This window comes from Mus caroli, unplaced genomic scaffold (assembly GCF_978045245.1).
Source record: "Mus caroli unplaced genomic scaffold, Mus_caroli_1 scaffold_20, whole genome shotgun sequence".
In the NCBI taxonomy this organism is placed as follows: domain Eukaryota; kingdom Metazoa; phylum Chordata; class Mammalia; order Rodentia; family Muridae; genus Mus; species Mus caroli.
The window spans coordinates 55,276,640-55,293,969 of NW_028227275.1; the positions used below are offsets into that span (position 1 = coordinate 55,276,640).

General features: G+C 52.0%; 1 protein-coding gene across 1 annotated transcript; it reads right to left on the reverse strand.

The window, feature by feature from the left end:
* Positions 1-601: 601 nt before the first annotated feature.
* Pygm (glycogen phosphorylase, muscle associated) lies at positions 602-15,764 on the reverse strand. The gene is made up of 20 exons (XM_021151460.2): positions 15,450-15,764; positions 14,382-14,483; positions 14,227-14,305; positions 14,045-14,148; positions 13,662-13,793; positions 11,991-12,102; positions 11,816-11,898; positions 11,286-11,429; positions 10,922-11,014; positions 10,572-10,718; positions 10,233-10,396; positions 9,759-9,873; positions 9,144-9,245; positions 8,686-8,833; positions 7,430-7,488; positions 7,178-7,319; positions 6,256-6,463; positions 1,322-1,456; positions 1,124-1,190; positions 602-1,011 (listed from the first exon to the last, which is right to left on the reverse strand). Exons 1-20 carry the CDS (start codon positions 15,690-15,692, stop codon positions 862-864), a joined length of 2,529 nt encoding a protein of 842 aa, XP_021007119.1. The 5' UTR covers positions 15,693-15,764; the 3' UTR covers positions 602-861.
* Positions 15,765-17,330: the final 1,566 nt, after the last annotated feature.

The following is a 17,330-nucleotide window of genomic DNA, read 5'->3' on the forward strand; positions in this document are numbered from 1 at the left end:
GCCTTGGGCGAGGGAAGCAGTCCTCTGCACTTCAATCTTGGTTTATGTGAGGCTCAGAAGAGGCCCCTTATAGACCTCAGTTTCTCCAGAACCGGGAATATACCACTGTTCTCACCTAAACGGTCTGCGAATGCCCTAAGCCCTAACACTCCCCTGGTTTTGAATTTATTTTAGCCACCTGCTAAGAGACCCTAAAACGCCGCAGTGGGGCGGGGCTAGGGGCGGAGCCAAGAAGGCGCCAAGCCTCCTCTAGACCCTCCCCAGACAGCGGGGAAGCTCCGTAGTCCGGGAGGATTCGGCCGGAGTACCGACTCCCTAACCCGGTGGGCCCCACCCAGACAGACGCCCCGCCCCCGACCAACTAAGCTGGCCGCTGACCTAGTATGGACACAGCGCTGGGAAGAGAGGCGTGGAGGGCGACACCGGAAAAGGGACTGAGTCCCAGACACCGCCTATGGGCCGCCCCTCTCTCCCCACAGAGGATGCACCTGCCGCGGTGTGTGTGTGGGGGGGGGGGGGGGTGGCAGTAAGGAGATGATTGCGCAGCAGCTGTTAAGCTCTCCAAGAGCTAAAAATATTTTGCAACAGAGAAGAGTAAGGAAGCGCAGGAAGAGTCGATTTATTGGGGAGTGGGTGCACTTGGTTAGACCCCATCCATACATAAAAGGAGTAGGGAGCTGAGGGAAATGAAGAGGGCAAGGTCTTCACGACACCAGGCATCAGGACCTAGAGACTGGGGAAAGTGGGTTGCAAAGGGGGTAGGGTAGAGATGTAATTCCAGAGGCCCACCTCCTGGAGTGGGCCTGATCCCCAGGAATTGCAAACAGACTCAAGGGCAGGTATGGGGTCTGGTGTGGAAGCTCAGATCTTCTCATCTGGGGCTGGCAGGCGCTGGCGAGAAGGCTCAACACCCCAGATCTCCCGGGCATACTGGGCAATGGTGCGGTCACTGGAAAACTTGCCAGAGGTGGCTATGTTCCTGATCACCATCCGTGTCCACTCCCTTGGGTTCTGTAGACAGCAAGAAAAGCTCTAGGTTCATTCTGCCAGCAGGCTGGCCCCGCTCTCCCTCATCCCGGCCAGAGTCAAAGCCCTGCCAGCCCCTGGCTGATGGACCCCTCACCTTGTACAACTCACTGACTTTGTCCTGGCATTTAATGTATTCCTCATAATCTGCAAAGACTTTAAACCTAGAGGAGAAAGGAGAGAGCAGAGGTCTGTGAGGTCAAAGGCCAGGCCCTTGGCGCAGGCGCAGCAGACAGCAGGAGCCTTCTGGCCCACCCAAGCCCTGTTCCTCCACGCAGCCTCGCCAGCAGCTCACCGGTCATGGTGCATGAGCATATTGACAATGTCCTTGAACAGGTCAGGCTGCTTGGGGGAGAAGAAGCCGCTGCTTAGCTGTTCAATGATCTGCCGAAGCTCAGGAATTCGGTCGTAATACTCCTGGGCATTGTACCTGCCAGAGCGTACCTGTAATCAGCTCCCCGCAAAGGGGTCCCCAGCTTCCCAGAGAAAAGCTGGGAAGACCTGGGCCTCCCCAGCTCCAATGCACTGTAGCTCTCCCAACCACTTCATAGATAGAAACACTCAGGCCCAGAGAAGACAAAAGACGAATCTGGGGCAGGAGAGATGGCTCAGTGCACCCATGCACACACAAACATACACACCCCTAATTTCAAAAAAAAGGAAACACAAAGACAAGACTTGGTTTTCAAGACTACGAGCAAGGACTCATCTTCCAAGTGCTTGGAAGTCAAGCAGAGTGCTTGCCTGGTGTGTAAAGGGCCCGGCTTCCATCCCCAGCTCCACCACAAAACAAAACCAAACCTTCCATGAATGTCTTTGTCCATTGTCCCAAACCCATCTCTAACAGGCACATCCTTGGATGTGGCCTCTAAGTTCGCACAATCAGACCAAGCTCATTACAGGCTGGTACCAGCTTTCCCTCACTTTCGAGGTAACGTCCACTCACCCCCTATCTTAAACCCATCACAAAGATGACCTACCCTCACTCCCTGACTCTCTGTCCCCTGGTCAACAATAGTTGCTCTCTTTCCGCAGTGATCCGCAGGTCCTTGTATTGCTCTGCTTTGTGACTCTCTTTGCCTGTGCACAGCCTCCACCTGGCTCGCTACCCTGTCCTCTGCAGTCATACTGTTTTCAAGTCTGGAGTCTGGTCGTGAACATCCCAGATCTCACTCAATGCACCTTTGGGCCCAGAAAACAAAATCTGATATTTCTTTTATTGATTTGTTTGTGTGTGTGTTTTCCTTTCTTTTTTCCTGAGGCAGGGTCTTACTACATAGCCCTGTCTGGCCTAGAACGCTCCATATAGTTCAGGATAGCTTCAGACTCACAGAGATTTGCCTGCCTCTGCCTCCAGAGTCAAAGTTGTGCGCCACTGTGCCCCATTCAAAGTCTGAAATTTCTAGGAAAAAAAAAAAACCAAACCCTTTCAGCAGTAAATGCCAGCTCTCTGAAGCTGTTGGTGGAAGTGTAAACTGGTACCAGCCTCCCAGAAGCATTTGAAACTCTGTGCCAGAGACTTAGGAAGTCTGACGTCTGTCTCTGTGTGGGGGTGTGAGCGTGCCTCACCAGGAAGGACAAGCTCCAGGGCCTTCACCACCTTTCTCTCTTGTTTCTGAGACAGGGTCTCTGACACGGTGTAAATCAGGTTAGCCAGCCTGCCAGCTTCCGAGCCTCCAGTCTCCCATCTGTGCCTCCCATTTTCTACAGGCTTGCTGGGATTACACACGCTTGTGTTATGCTTCTACATGAACTCACACCATCAGACTTGTCCACGAGCACTCTGCTCTACTGAGCCATATGCCTGGCCCAAGAACGTTTTGATTCTAGTATTTATTCTAAACTCACCCCACCCCCATCATAAAAACCACATCGGCACTCAGGAGGCAGAGGCAGGCAAATCTTTGAGTTCAAGTCCAGCCTGGTCTACAGAGTGAGTTCCAGGACATCCAGGGCTACACAGAGAAACCCTGTCTCGAAAAACCAAAAGATCAAAAAAAAGACCAGTGTGTTTTGCACACTACATAAAGCAGTGGACTGGGCAGTAGCCTAATATCCTTTGGGTTTTTCTTTTTGAGATAGAGTTTCATTGTATAGGCCTGGATGTTCTGGAACTTGCTGAATAGACCAGGCTGACCTTGAACTCAACAGCGACAATCCTGCCTCTGCCTCCCAAGTACTAGAACTAAAGGCATGAGCTACAACCACCTGGCTTCCCTAATAATTCTCAATGGAATAATCCAACAACTGGGCGTTGATTGGAAAGTTTGCTCCCTGCAGTAACATTTTCAACAGTTCAATTTTAACGCCCTGGGGTTTAGAATTGGTTATACTATAACTTGGCTGAGGAGCTGGAGAGATGCCTCAGCCACAAAAAGTTGGTCTTTCAAGAGACCAGGGTTCAATTCCCAGCACCCACATGGCAGTTCACCACTATTTGTAACTCCTGCCCTAGGGGATCCAACACCCTCTTTTGGCCCCATGGCATAGGGCACAGACAAATGCAGGTAGAACACAGATACATATAAGTTTAAAAACATTTTTAAAAATATATAGCTTAGCCGGGCGTGGTGGCGCACACCTTTAATCCCAGCACTCGGGAGGCAGAGGCAGGTGGATATCTGAGTTCGAGGCCAGCCTGGTCTACAAAGTGAGTTCCAGGACAGCCAGGGCTATACAGAGAAACCCTGTCTCGAAAAACCAAAAAAAAAAAAAAAATATATATATATATATATATATATATATATATATAGCTTAAAAAATTTAAAATATATATATATATAGCTTGGGGCTGGAGAGATGGCTCAGCAGTTAAGAGCATTAACTGCTCTTCCAGAGGTGAGTTCAATTCCCAGCAACCACATGGTGGCTCACAACCATCTGTAATGGGATCTGATGAATTCTTCTGGTGTCTCTGAAGATAGCTACAGTGTACTCATCATATATATAAAAAATAAATAAGGGCTGGTGAGATGGCTCAGTGGGTAAGAGCACCCGACTGCTCTTCCAAAGGTCCAGAGTTCAAATCCCAGCAACCACATGGTGGCTCACAACCATCTAATGAGATCTGGCACCCTCTTCTGGTGTGTCTGAAGACAGCTACAGTGTACTTACATATAATAAATAAATAAATAAATAAATAAATAAATAAATCTTTTAAAAATAAATAAATAAATCTTAATAAATAAATAAATAAATAAAATCTTAAAAATACATATATATATATATATATATATATATATATATATATATAGCTTGACTGTAGCATGGAGCACTATATAAACATTTACAAATATGGGGGCCTCTGTGTGTGTGTGTGTGTGTGTGTGTGTGTGTGTGATCCCAGCACACAGGGGTAGAAGCCAGAGGGGAGGAGGCCAGGGCTATCCAGGGCTATGTGACGCATGTGAGATTACAGATTACAGATGCCAGGTTAGGGGGGGGGTGGTTTTCCTTTTGGTTTTGGTTTTGGTTTTGGAGACAGTGTGGCCCTGGTTATCTTGGAACTAGCTCTGTAGACCAGGCTGGCCTCAAACTCACAGAAAGGAACCTGCCTTTGCCTCCGAGTGCTGGGATTAAAGGCCTGCCCCACCACACCGCCTCATACCGATCATTTTCTTTGATGTGTTGTATCTCTCATTTTTGTTTGTGATATATGTGTGTGTGTGTGTGTGTGTATGCATGTGAACCCGTAGGTGGACAATAGGTGTCTTTAATTTCCTGGGGCGTGGTCTCTCACTGAACTCTGAGTTAGCTAATTCAGCTATTCTAGGGTTTCCCTGCCTGGCTTTTATGTGGATGCGAAGATCCAATCTTTGGTCCTCATAGCAAACACTCTCTACCGAGCCCCTGCCCCAGCCTTGCACTTTTCCTGTTAATGACCATGGGTGTGTGTGTGTGTGTGTGTGTGTGTGTGTGTAGGCTAGGCTGACTGGTCTCTTTGCTCTGTCATCCCAAAGCTGGGACCACTTTTCATGTAATTTAAGAGGCACCCATGTATTATCCTTATTTAAATTTTTCACAGTGGGAGACTAGAGAGATGGCTTAATGGTTAATAGTATTTGCTATTTCAGAGGACCTGAGCTCTGTCCTAACATCCACAGCAAGCAGCTCAAAACCATCTGTAACGCCGGCCTCAGGGGAGTCTACATCTTCTGGCTTCTGTACACTTGTGGCATTCACTCACATAGGCCCCCAACATAAACAAAAATAAAAATAACAAAAGTAAATATTTTTTTAAAAATAAAAATCACATTTGGACTGGCAAGATGGCCCAGTGGTTAAGAGTACTTGATGTTCTTGCAGAGGAGCCAGGTTCCCAATGTCATCTCACAATCACCGGTACGTAGAGATTCCTCTAACCTCCACAGACACCAGACATGTATGTGGTACACAGACATAGTGAAATAAATACATATAAAATAAAATAAGTAAATCTAAAATAGGAAGTAAACCGAAAATATGGTCTACAGAGTAAGTTCCAGGACAGCCAGGGCTACACAGAGAAACCCTGTCTTGAAAAACAAACAAGCCGGGCGTGGTGGCGCACGCCTTTAATCCCAGCACTCGGGAGGCAGAGGCAGGCGGATTTCTGAGTTCGAGGCCAGCCTGGTCTACAAAGTGAGTGCCAGGACAGCCAGGGCTACACAGAGAAACCCTGTCTCGAAAAACCAAAAAAAAAAAAAAAAAAAAAAAAAGAAAAACAAACAAGGGCTGGTGAGATGGCTCAATGGGTAAGAGCACCCGACTGCTCTTCTGAAGGTCCAGAGTTCAAATCCCAGCAACCACATGATGGCTCACAACCATCCGCAACGAGATCTGGCGCCCTCTTCTGGAGTGTCTGAAGACAGCTACAGTGTACTTACATATAATAAATAAAATAAATCTTAAAAAAAAAAGAAAAAAAAAGAAAAACAAACAAATAAATAAAAAAGTAATGGCAGGAAAGTGTTTGCTTTGAAGGATCACTTTAGCACTGTAAGTCTTTGTCCCTCTCTGCTGCAGCGTCCAGAAAGCTAATGATTTCATTTTACCTCCAATTTCACAACGATATTAAATCCAACTGTCTTCCCTCCCATTGTCACTTCCTTCTTTCTCCTCTCTTTAGCCTTGCTTGCCAGTGGCCCAGTGTCCCAGCAACCATAACCAAGATGTTGCACAGGCCGGACAGTGTCTCCCAGCATGCCTCTTGACTGTGAGCCATTCACTCTAGCACTCCTGTCCTCATACCCTCTCTGGTCCAGCCTTTCCACGTCCTCCACTCGCATGCCGAAGATGAAGAAGTTCTCCTCCCCCGCCTCCTCTGCCATCTCCACATTGGCACCGTCCATGGTGCCGATGGTCAGAGCCCCATTGAGCATGAACTTCATGTTGCCAGTGCCCGAGGCCTCGGTGCCCGCCGTGGAGATCTGCTCTGAGAGGTCGGCAGCGGGAATAACTGTGGGGTGGCAGCAGAAACCCAAAGTCAGCCAGCCCCAGGAAGAGCCCTGCCTGGCTGAGTTAGGGCCCAGACCTAGGAGAGGCCCATCCCAATCTCTCACCCTCAACCCAGCCTTTCATAGATCCCAACCTGACCTGGTCCCTCTGCTGCCTTTGTTGTTTGGCACTCAGTTTCACCATCTAGCCCTGGCTAACCTGCAAATCCCTGTGTGCACCAGGCTAGCCTTAAACTCACTGTGTGATCTTTTCATTGATATAGTTTTTTCAGGTTTTATTTGGTTTCCTTGTACATGCATGGTGTGTGTCTGCACGTATGCATGTGTGTGTGTGTGTGTGTGTGTGGTGTAGTCTTCCTCGGTCATTTTCCATCATATTATTTTTTAAATAATTTTTATTTTATCTTGTTTTATTTTGTGTGGATGGGACATTTTGCCTGCATGTATATGTACCACATGCATGCAGTGCCTGAAGAGGCCAGAAGAGGGCATCATATCTTCTAGACTGCAGTTACAGAAGGTTGTAAACTGCCATGTGGATGCTGGCAATCACACCCAGATCATCTGGGAGAACAACCAGTGTTCTTAACCATGGAGCCATCTCTCCAGGCCCTCCCATTTCTTCTTTACCCTAACCACAGGCCAGGAAAGGATGGCTAGAGCCTCCTCTAGCACTGAACCAGCCAGAGCTCCCCTGCAGCCACTGCCGCACCCACCTTTCTCAGCAAGGGAGACTCGGTAGTTCTCCAGGAAGATCACTCGGAGGCGGTCTCCTACCGCAGGGTCGTGGTTGACCACATCCCCAATGGCAGTGATAAGCTTGATGATCATCTTAGCCATGTGGTACCCGGGTGCAGCCTGTGGGGCAGTCTGGGGGTCAGTGTTTCACCCTCCTTCCCACACCTTGATCTTGTGACTGCCCAGGCAGATGTTCAAGGTGCAGGGCCAATCTGCCCTAGGTTTCTCACCTTGCCTCCAATCATGATAGTCCTCGGCACCATAAACCTATTGGGCTCCCTTTTGATGCCTGTAGAGAAGAGAAGCATCAGGCCTGGATGCTTAACAACACAGGCAGCCACAGTCAGGGATGTTACATGGACAGTGCTGGCATGGGCTGATCACTTTGTTCTGTGTCTCTCGGGTCTCCTTCACTGAGCCTTGGTCTGTTCTGTGATGTGGGGGGTGTGATGGCTAGTGCTGTCCACTTGACAAACTCTAGAATCACCTGATGAGGTGTAGGGGAGGCAGGCCTCTGGCCATGTCGGTAAGGGATCGTCTCGATTATATTAATGGAGGGGTGGTGACACTTTTCCCTAAGTGGGGTATTCTGTACTGTGTGAGAGTGGAGAAAGCAAGCGAGATGAAGGTAAAGGCACTGGCTGCCAAGTCTGACGATCTGAGTTCAAACACACAAGGACGCACAAGGAAGAAGGAGCGAACTAACTCTTGAAAGCTACCCTCCAGAGGTGTGGTGCATCATGGCATGCACATATACACACAACATGAAATAAATAAGTAAATGTAAAAAAAAATTATATAAGCATGGAGGATCTACTGGACAGTGATGGCGCACACCTTTAATCCCAGCACTTGGGAGGCAGAGGCCGGCAGATTTCTGAGTTTAAGGCCAGCCTAGACTACAGAGTGAGTTCCAGGACAGCTGGGGCTACACAGAGAAACCCTGTCTTGAAAAACCAAAACCAAACCAAACCAAACAAACAAAAAAAGAAACCAAAACCAAAAACCAGAGGATCTGACAGGATACTGCATGCCTTCAGCCCCAGCACTCAGAAGGCAGAGACAGACAGATCTCTGTGAGCTCAAGGCCAGCCTGGTCTACACAGTAAGTTCCAGGCAAGCTAAGGCTACACAGTAAGATCCTACCTCAGAGGGCGGGGGGGGGGGGGGGGGAGCCACTGGCGTGCGTTAATCCACTGCTCTCACTCTCTGCCTGAAGACAGAGTGTAACTAGCTGCTTCAAGTTCCTGCTGCCTTGACCTCCCCACAGGGGCAGGCTGCCATTGGGAATGCTAAGCCACACAAACCCCTTTTTTCCCCAAGTGCTTTTGTTGGAGAATCTTATGACAGCAACAGGAAATGAAACTAAGATGTGGGAATACCACATCGTCTAAGGGTAGTCACCAGCCCCCAGAAGATGCCACTGGATGCCTGGGAGAGGCCAGCGCTGGGAGGGGCCTGGGTCGGGTGGGTCCCAGCCACTCACGGTTATACAGGGTGATGATGTGCAGGCAGTTGAGGAGCTGCCGTTTGTATTCATGAATCCTTTTCACCTGGACGTCGAAGAGCGAGTTGGGGTTGATGCGGACTTTGTATTCCCTCTCGAGGTACGCAGAGAACTTCAACTTGTTTTCCTACAGATTGAGGAGGCAGGGGGCTCACCAGAGGGGCTTCAGCTTCAAAAAATCCTACAATCTCATTGTTTCCCCCTCAGGTAGACCAGGAAAGCAGATGCTACGAACGGCTTCCCTCACCCTGCACCAAGGCTGACATTATTAACCATTGCCAGCAATCTCTCCATGACAGCAGACAGCCTCCCACCACGGACGGCCCGGTAGGAGAGATGGGCTCCAGTGGCCGCTCCTGACCCAGCCGTCAAGCCCCTTCCTGTCCTCTCCAGATGCTAGCCCTGAGGCGGGGTCCCAGGTTGCGGGGCCCCCCAACCTGTTTCACTTTGGCCACGTCACGGATAAAGGCTTCATCATCTACATAGGAGAGCAGCTTGCGCAGCTGGTCCAGGTCTGAGATGTAGTCCTCACCAATGCGCTGTGGGAAGAAGGCTTTCAGCCAGGGCCACCCTATCCTGGCCTCTGTCCTCCAGGCTAACTAGACCCTTCCACCTTGGACTTCTCTTCCCAAAGCCTCCTTTCCAGAGGAAAGTGAATACAGCCATCTTTCTCCTGCACTAACACTGAGCCCCTCTGGTGACTGCTCCACCTGATCCCAGCAGGCCTCCCGACCCCTGCCCTTTCCTCCTGTTGGCCTGACCCGGTCCAGCCTCCCCACCAAACCTCTGCCTCTCTGCAGTCTCCTTTCAGATGTGACGACACTTTTCACTAGACTCTGACCTCTAGCAGGTTGGCCTTGGTAGCCAGGTCCTCCTTTAGCCAGAGGGCAAGCTTGTTTAAGTAAGAAAGCAGTTCCCCCTTCCTCCAAGTGGATGCCAGCCTTGGGAACACAGTACAGGATTGTAGTCCTGAGCTGAGTCCATTGTATATAGGGAGCTACCCTCTTGGAGTGACCTCTATGGGTCCTATCAGCCATACCACGATCTCTCACCTCAGCAATGACCTCTGCCAGCCCAGGGTTACACAGAACCAGCCAGCGCCGAGGAGTGATTCCATTGGTCTTGTTCTGGAACTTGTGAGGCTCCAGCTCATAAAAGTCCTTGAAGCTGTGGGTTAGGATTGGGTGAGGGTCACCTGGCCCCTACTTGAGGCTTTTTTTTTTTTTTTCTGAAAGAGGCTTGGATGCAGGTGCCGACCTGGGGCAGGTAGGGGTGCTGTGTGTAAGAGGGCGTCATCTGGGACAGGACTATACTGGGAAGAGGCTAGTGTGTTCTAAGAATGTGAGGTGGGTGGAGATGGCTCAATGTTATGGTCACCTGCTGCTAAGTCGGCCCTGAGTGAGCAAACAGGGTGGAAGGTCACTCAGGGGAGGGGTCTGCCCAGGAAATCCTGGCTGGCGTCAGGTGAAGGGGCGGGGCCTATACGCAGCGGAAGTGTGGTATAGGGGGCTGGTGGAGAGGCTTACATGGTTTTCTTGAGGATCTCCGAATGGATGCGAGCCACGCCGTTGACAGCGTGCGAGCCAGCAATGCACAGGTGTGCCATGTTGATGCGTTTCACTGCTCCTTCCTCCACGAGTGACATGCGCCGCAGCCTATCTACGTCCCCAGGGAATGCAGCCGCCACCCGCTGTGCCCCCAAAGAACCAAAAGCTAAGACCAGGATCCGGACCCAGGATTAGTCTCCAGCCCTCCACTTCCCCCCCCCCAACCCCCCACCCCATCTCCCTCAACCCCACAGACTCGGCACATAGGCTTCCTGACTTCAAGGCTGGGGCCCCTCTCCCACGCTGCCCCCAGCTCACGTTAAGGAAACGCTGGTTGATCTCGTAAATGATCTGCAAGTGGCGGGGCAGCAGTGTCTCCATGAGGTGCACTGGCCAGCGCTCCAGGGCTTCAGGCAGCACCGTGTGGTTGGTGTAGGCACAGGTCTTCACTGTCACGTCCCACGCCTGGCGTACAATGCAGGAAGTCGGGACAGATGATCTCCACACATTCGCTGTGCAGCGAATGGCACCCCCAGGGCCCAACTGGGTTTCAGCGAGCCCTCTGGTCCACAGTCCTTGTTCAGCCCACTGTTGACCTTCCTCCTCACACTAGGAAGGAGACCTTGGGACAGAATGGCTCCTGTAGGGGTGAGGTGGCCGATACCCACCTTGTCCCAGTCCAGTCGTTCCAGGTCCACCAGAATCCTCATCAGCTCTGGGATGGCCAAAGAGGGGTGGGTGTCATTGAGCTGGATGGCCACCTGCAGGGGAAGAGTGGCAGTCAGGATGGCTTCCAGACCAAGGACTATTGTGAATGCCCCTTCAGAAAGGCCAGATGAAGTTTTGTGGCTGGGCTGGGACCAGGCATGGTGGCGGCTGGAGCAGTGTCCCCGGTGCCTGAAGATCCTGAGCTGAGCAAGCCATCTCCCCCATACACTCCCAGCCTCCACTCATCTATGAAGTGAGGCTGGAAGGAGGAGGCCATGGGACTCTAGAGAGAGGGAGACAGAGGCCTTCAGGCCAGCAGGCTACCTTATCAGGGAAGGCATCGAAGTTTGTGCGCACAGGATCACGGCTGCCAAACTTAGAGGACTTGAAACGCCGGATGATGTCCTGGAGGGTGGCAGCCACCACAAAGTACTCCTGTTTCAGCCGCAGCTCCTTCCCTTCAAAGAACTAAGGTGCAAGACAGAGTGCAGTTGAGATGGCAGGGGGTGGGCCCTAAACGACTATGAGTGTGACCAGGAGAGCCCCTACCGCACAATGTCCCAGAGCCCTAAACCGCCCCCACCTTCTGGACCCAGGGGTCTTTGCCCCACCAAATAACTACAGCAGATGATAGCAGAAAGACACAGATGAGTGAGGAGTCCTGTGAGTGCCCCCAGGAAAACAGTTCTCAGAAAATGTCATATCCCAGCCCCTCCCTCAGGACTCAAAGGACTTGATAGGACAGACACACAGGGACAGTAATAAAGGACTAGGACAGTTGCAAAGGTCCCCTAGCTCCCCTGTCCCTCCCCAGGGATTTGGGCTTCCAGTCTCCAGTCTGAAGGGCAACGCACATTATCATTGGGGTACAAAACACGCGAGATGTTCTCGGCCAGGTTTCGGTCCAGCACAGCCTGGATGTAGCCGCCAACATTGACTGAGGGACAAAGTGGGTCAGGATGAGGCTGGGTCTGGGCATGGGCCAAGCAGGGGTAACAAGGGCTGCCAGCTACCAGCAGAGGGACTCACAGTCCTTGAGGTTGAAGTCGTTAGGTGCCTTGGCCGACCAGAGGCGCATGGTGTTGACGACGTTGTTCCGATAGCCGGGCACAGGAGTATCATAGGGCATAGCCAGAACTACCTACAGGGGGTGCCCAAGTCAGAAGCTGGGCAGGCTGCCAGGGTCCAGCCCTGGGCAGGGCCTGAGTCTGCTTTGTGGGGCCTCTCCCACCAAGAGCTGAAGTTCAAATAGCTGCCACTGAACTCTGCCAATGCCCAAGGGAGACTACAGTTCCCCCTGTGAGGCTTACTAGCTGGGTTCCCAGAAGCCCTGTCACTGGAGAAGCTAAGACCAGAGGATCACAAGTTCAAGGCTTGCGTAAGTTACCAGGCAGGTGAGTTCAAGACCAGTCTGGGCAACATAGCGAGGCCCTTGTCAAGTAAAAAATAAAAAGGGGCTGAGGCTACAGCTCAGTGGCACATTACTTGCCAAACAAGTGCAAGGACCTCTCAGTCCCCAGCGCTGGCTGCAGTGATTACATAAGTCTCTCCTGCATCCCACGGGAAATCCCAACACCTGCCTACTCTGACTGTCAGGAGGATTATGGGACAGGAGAGAGTGACAAATGCAGAAGCCAAAGCATGCTTCTGTCGGTGGCTGCTCCACAGCCCGGCCTGATCAAATGAGACCACACTGGACTCAGGAGAGGGCTGGGGGATCTCGGATTCAGGATGAAGATTACGCAGGGGTCAATTCTATCCAGAGGTTTACATCTAGGTAGCCACTGGGCTAGTTAGCAGTAACCAATCAATGCCAGCCAGCCCCACCTCCCATGATCTATAAGTACCAGTTTGCTACACAGAACTGCCAGCTACCACAGTGCCAGTGGCACCTCCAGGGTAGTCTCTATATGGGGCCTCAGCTTGCCTCCCAGACACCAAGTGATACTCTTGATGGGGCAGAGGGGAATGCAGGTGAGAGAGACAGAGGGACTGTCTGAACAGACAGCAGGTGGAAAGCTAGAGGGAGCCAGGTCTTCAACTTTCCAGCCAGAGCTAACTGTGCCAGGCTGTCTGAGGCACCTGGCATGTGCAATAGCAGCAGCCCTGACTGGGCCCAGGCCTAAATCAAAGAGCTACAAACACCATTGCCAAAGGTTTAGGGGTCTCCATGCAGCCCTGGAGTAGACTGATAACTGCAGCCACACGTAGGAGGGAGCCACGGACTGGGGCATCCAGATGGCCTTTCAGACTCTCTCAACTTGCTGTGTGGCTGTGAGTATGCCAGTGCCCAGTGCCACCCAAGAGGCCCCATTTTCTTTCCTGCCTCTCTCTTGAGGCTGCTGCCTTCAGATCCCCGGCACAGATATGCAGAGATGACTACCATCACTGTGCTGTCATGTGTTGAGAAAAGGAGCGTCAGGGTGGAGTGCTGCTGGAGGAGGGAAATTTCATTCCTCCTTCCAGGGGTTGAACTTTGCCTGCTGTCCTGGATAACCCTGGATGGCATCTCCCTGCTCTGACTGTGAGACTCCAGTAACTCCCCTGACCTTTCTGAGCCTCAGTGCCCTCCTTTGTAAAGTAGCAGGGGGTTCAGTTCCCTTCTGCCTCTTCCCCGTGGCGTTTTCTCGGGCAGCTCCTCTTCCTGCCTCTCACCGAGTCCACCCCCCACCAAGAACCTGTGGCCATGTTCATCCTCACCTGTGTGTCCACCCACTTGGCACCCTGGCTGGTGTGCTCCACTCGGCCGTAGAAGTGCACAGGCAGCGTGAACTCTGGGCGGGCCTTCTCCCAGGGGTTGCCATAGCGAAGCCAGTCATCAGCTTCTTCCATCTAGAGGATTGGGGGAGGATGTAGGTGACAGGAGCTCCAGGTACTCACGTACTGTGAGTAGTGGGTCACCCAGCAGGACACAGTGTGTTCACAGGGGAGGACCACAGGGGTCACCAGGCTTTGAAGCAGAAGGAAAGGATGTTTATCTGGGGAGCTGGGGTGGCTTCTGGACCCATCCAGAGATATATGACTGAATGGAGAACCTCTCTATTGTGATTAAGCACCACAAGGTTGGGGTCTGGGTAGCTTACCTGCCAGCCCCCACAGATCTTCTGATTAAAAATCCCAAACTCATAGCGGATCCCATAGCCATAGGCAGCAAGCCCCAGGGTAGCCATGGAGTCCAAAAAGCAAGCTAGGCATAGAGAGGAGTGAGCATCAGGGATCCAGCGTGAGAACTCCTCTGCCCCACCCCCACAAGCTATGGACTCACCTGCCAGGCGTCCCAGGCCCCCATTGCCCAACCCTGCATCCTCCTCGATCTCCTCCAACTCCTCCATGTCCAAGCCCAGCTAAGGGAAGGGGAGGCAGCCGTCAGGCCCAAGTGCCAGCATAAGACCCCCCCCCAACCTTAAGTGCTTCCCCCACCTGGTAGGTGGCCTCATCACAGGCATTCTCCAAGGCCAGGTTCACCATGGTGTTCTGCAGTGTCCGGCCCATGTAGAACTCCAAAGACAGGTAGTAGATCCTCTGCCCAGAGACAGGCAATGGGGAAGAGGGATCAGGGCTACCCCACTGACATTCAGGCAGGAACAGCTGGGTCTGCACCTCTCACCCTCCTGCCCTACTGCCAGGCCCCAGAATGTCTCATCTCTGTCACCAGTTCTTTTCTGCCTGCTCAGAGTAGCTATTTCAGACTTTGGGGCCCAACAGAGATGTTGGTCCCTGTGTTCCTTTGAAATGCCTTTCCATCTGGCTTGGTTTCTCTTCTAGAGAGTAAGGCTAGCCAGGCATATCTCAGGGGTTAAGGTGCTTGTGAGAAGTGGGGACCCCTTTTGAGGTATTGAGAAGCAGCTTTGAGTGCTCCCCGAGAAGACCTTGCCAAGGCCCAGAGAAAAAAGTCATTTTCAAGGTCACACAGTGACTCAGGGCTGGAACTGCCTTCTGTCCATAAGCAATGCTGCTCCCCCTCGGCCCTAAGCCTCAGTCCAGACACGAGCAGAAGCATGAAGATGCTGAAGGCACGGCCTCCCCATTTCCTGGGGCCCTCCCTGCCCCTCCCCAACTCTGGTTGTGGGGTTAGGTTCCTGACATTTACCAGTGACCCTGCCAGATACTTGATACCCGCGACGCCAGCTGCCCCAGCTTTGCCCTGCCTGTGGCACAAGCAGACTGTACCGTGCATACATCTGATGACATGTCCTTCCATGCCAGGTCCAAATCAGGCCACAGGGGTATACATTTCCTGCCTACCAGCAGCCCCTCCAACCCTATGTAGCACGTGTAGCCTACTCCGAGCACCGTTGGGTCTCCCTCCTCAGTATTCTGTGTAGCACCCTTAGATCCTGCAATCCCAAACTCCTAAAACAGCAAATTATTTTTCTGTAGAAAACTTGGGCCTCAGAAAGGGGCTGCCACATGCTTGAGAATGTCTCAACTCTCTGCCAGGCCCAACTCCCTGCAAATTCCCACCCAGGGTGTCCCCTCCTGTAGCACCTTGGGGTCCTTTTCGTAGTAATGCTGCTGTGTGCGGATCCAGCGTCCCACGAGGTGGTCCCGGACAGTGTGGGCCAGTGCAAAATAGTAATCTCTCGGAGTAGCCACATTGCGATCCTTGACCAAGGTGAAATGCAGGTGGCGGTTGAAGTTCTTTTTTAGCTCAGACACATTTTCCACTCCGGCTAAGCCACGAACACTGATTTGCTTTCTCTTATCCTGGTCTGAAAGAGGCCTGGACATGGCTGTGGGAGGGTGGGCCGAACTGGACAGATGATGGCCTCCTAGCTGCCTCCAACCAGGGAGTGGAGCTGCCCAGCTGTGAGGGGATTTAAAGCCTGGCTCAGGGCAGCATGCCACGCCTCCCCGGACGTGGGAGGGTCTTGGCCGTGAAGCTCAGGGAGCTATTTTGGGGGGAAGCAGAGAGGAGAGGAGGGAGGAACAAGCTCTCCACAGCCCAGAGAGGGGTGTGTTCACAGCTGACCCACTTCTTCCAGGTTTCCTAAGCCTTCTGGTCTTATCCACTGGCCCCTGGCTTTTGGAAGACTGGAACAGGGGGACCAATTTGGAAGGCCTGAGGCTTGCCTAAAGCATTCTGGTTAAGACTTTGTCTAAGACATTATCCAATCTGGGCCCTTTCTTGAGCTACAGATAAAAGGTGGGACTGGATTGTAGATCCTCTTTAGAGAGGCCAAAGGTACAGGACACTTTCTCCTGTCCTCTGAGCAGCAGGGTTTGTGCGTGACATCTGCCTAGAGTACCACCAGTGGGGCATGACAAAGTGGCTATTAAGCTGGTCACAGCCACTTCTCACTGGGACATAGTTCATGGCTGCACTGAGATCTGGAGGTTGTGAGCATGGGCAGCAGAACCATAAGCTGAGTCTGTGTCCTAAACAGAGGCACTGCTAGTACAGAAGAGGCTGGCAGCCGTGGAGAGAGACCCTGCGTTGCAGGGAGCGCTGTGAGGAAGGAGAGATGTCGGGGGGGGGGGGGGGGGAGCCACTGCTTTCACCCCACCCCCACCAAAGCCTGGTGCTTTTGAGCTTCCCCCTGTCAGCTGTCCTTCAAGGAGCTCTGACGTGACCTTTTCCAGAGGGGATGGTCGGGTTACAGGACAGCTTTGGCTGAGGCTGCAGCCTGAAGCAGGGGCTACTGGGAACTATAGTCCTGTGGTCTGAGGGGTGTGTGTGTGTGTGTGTGTGTGTGTGTGTGTGTGAAAGACAACAATCCCCAGGAGTTCATGACATGGGGTAAATGGGTGTCACCAGCCCGGAATGCTACTTAAGAAGCTGATACAGTAGGACCGTAAGTTCAAGTCGTCTTCTATTTTTAGTTTTCATTTTGTTTATGTATGGTGTTTCAAGACAGGGTTTCTCTGTGTTGCCTTGGCTGTCCTGAAACTCACTCTGTAGACCAGGCTGGCTGCCAACTCAGAAATCCACCTGCCTCTGCCTCTCAGGTGCTGGATTACAGGGGTGCGCCATCATAGAGGGCTGGGACAATGCACTCAATTTCTACCATCACAAAACCCAACCAACTAGCCAACTCCTGGGTAATAGCGGGAGGCGACGAGAGGCTCTCTCCTGTTCTCACGCAGGCTCTCCAGTGGGCAGGTATTGTGTTAGCTTTGTGACTCCAAGGAGCCTTGTCTGCCCTTTTCTCCACTTGCCCACCCGCACTAGGCTCTCCCTTCTAGTCTTAGGCTGTCTCCATTTGCAGCCCATGCACTGACCCCAACACTATCTTGTGTGTGTCCACAGGCTGATTGTTTGTATACTCTTGAATAAAATTCCTGCCTCATGCATGAGCTGTTGCCTCCTAATTGTGGAGTGGAGGGAAGACAGACATTGCCTCCTGCTTCTTTGAGGGAACAGAACCT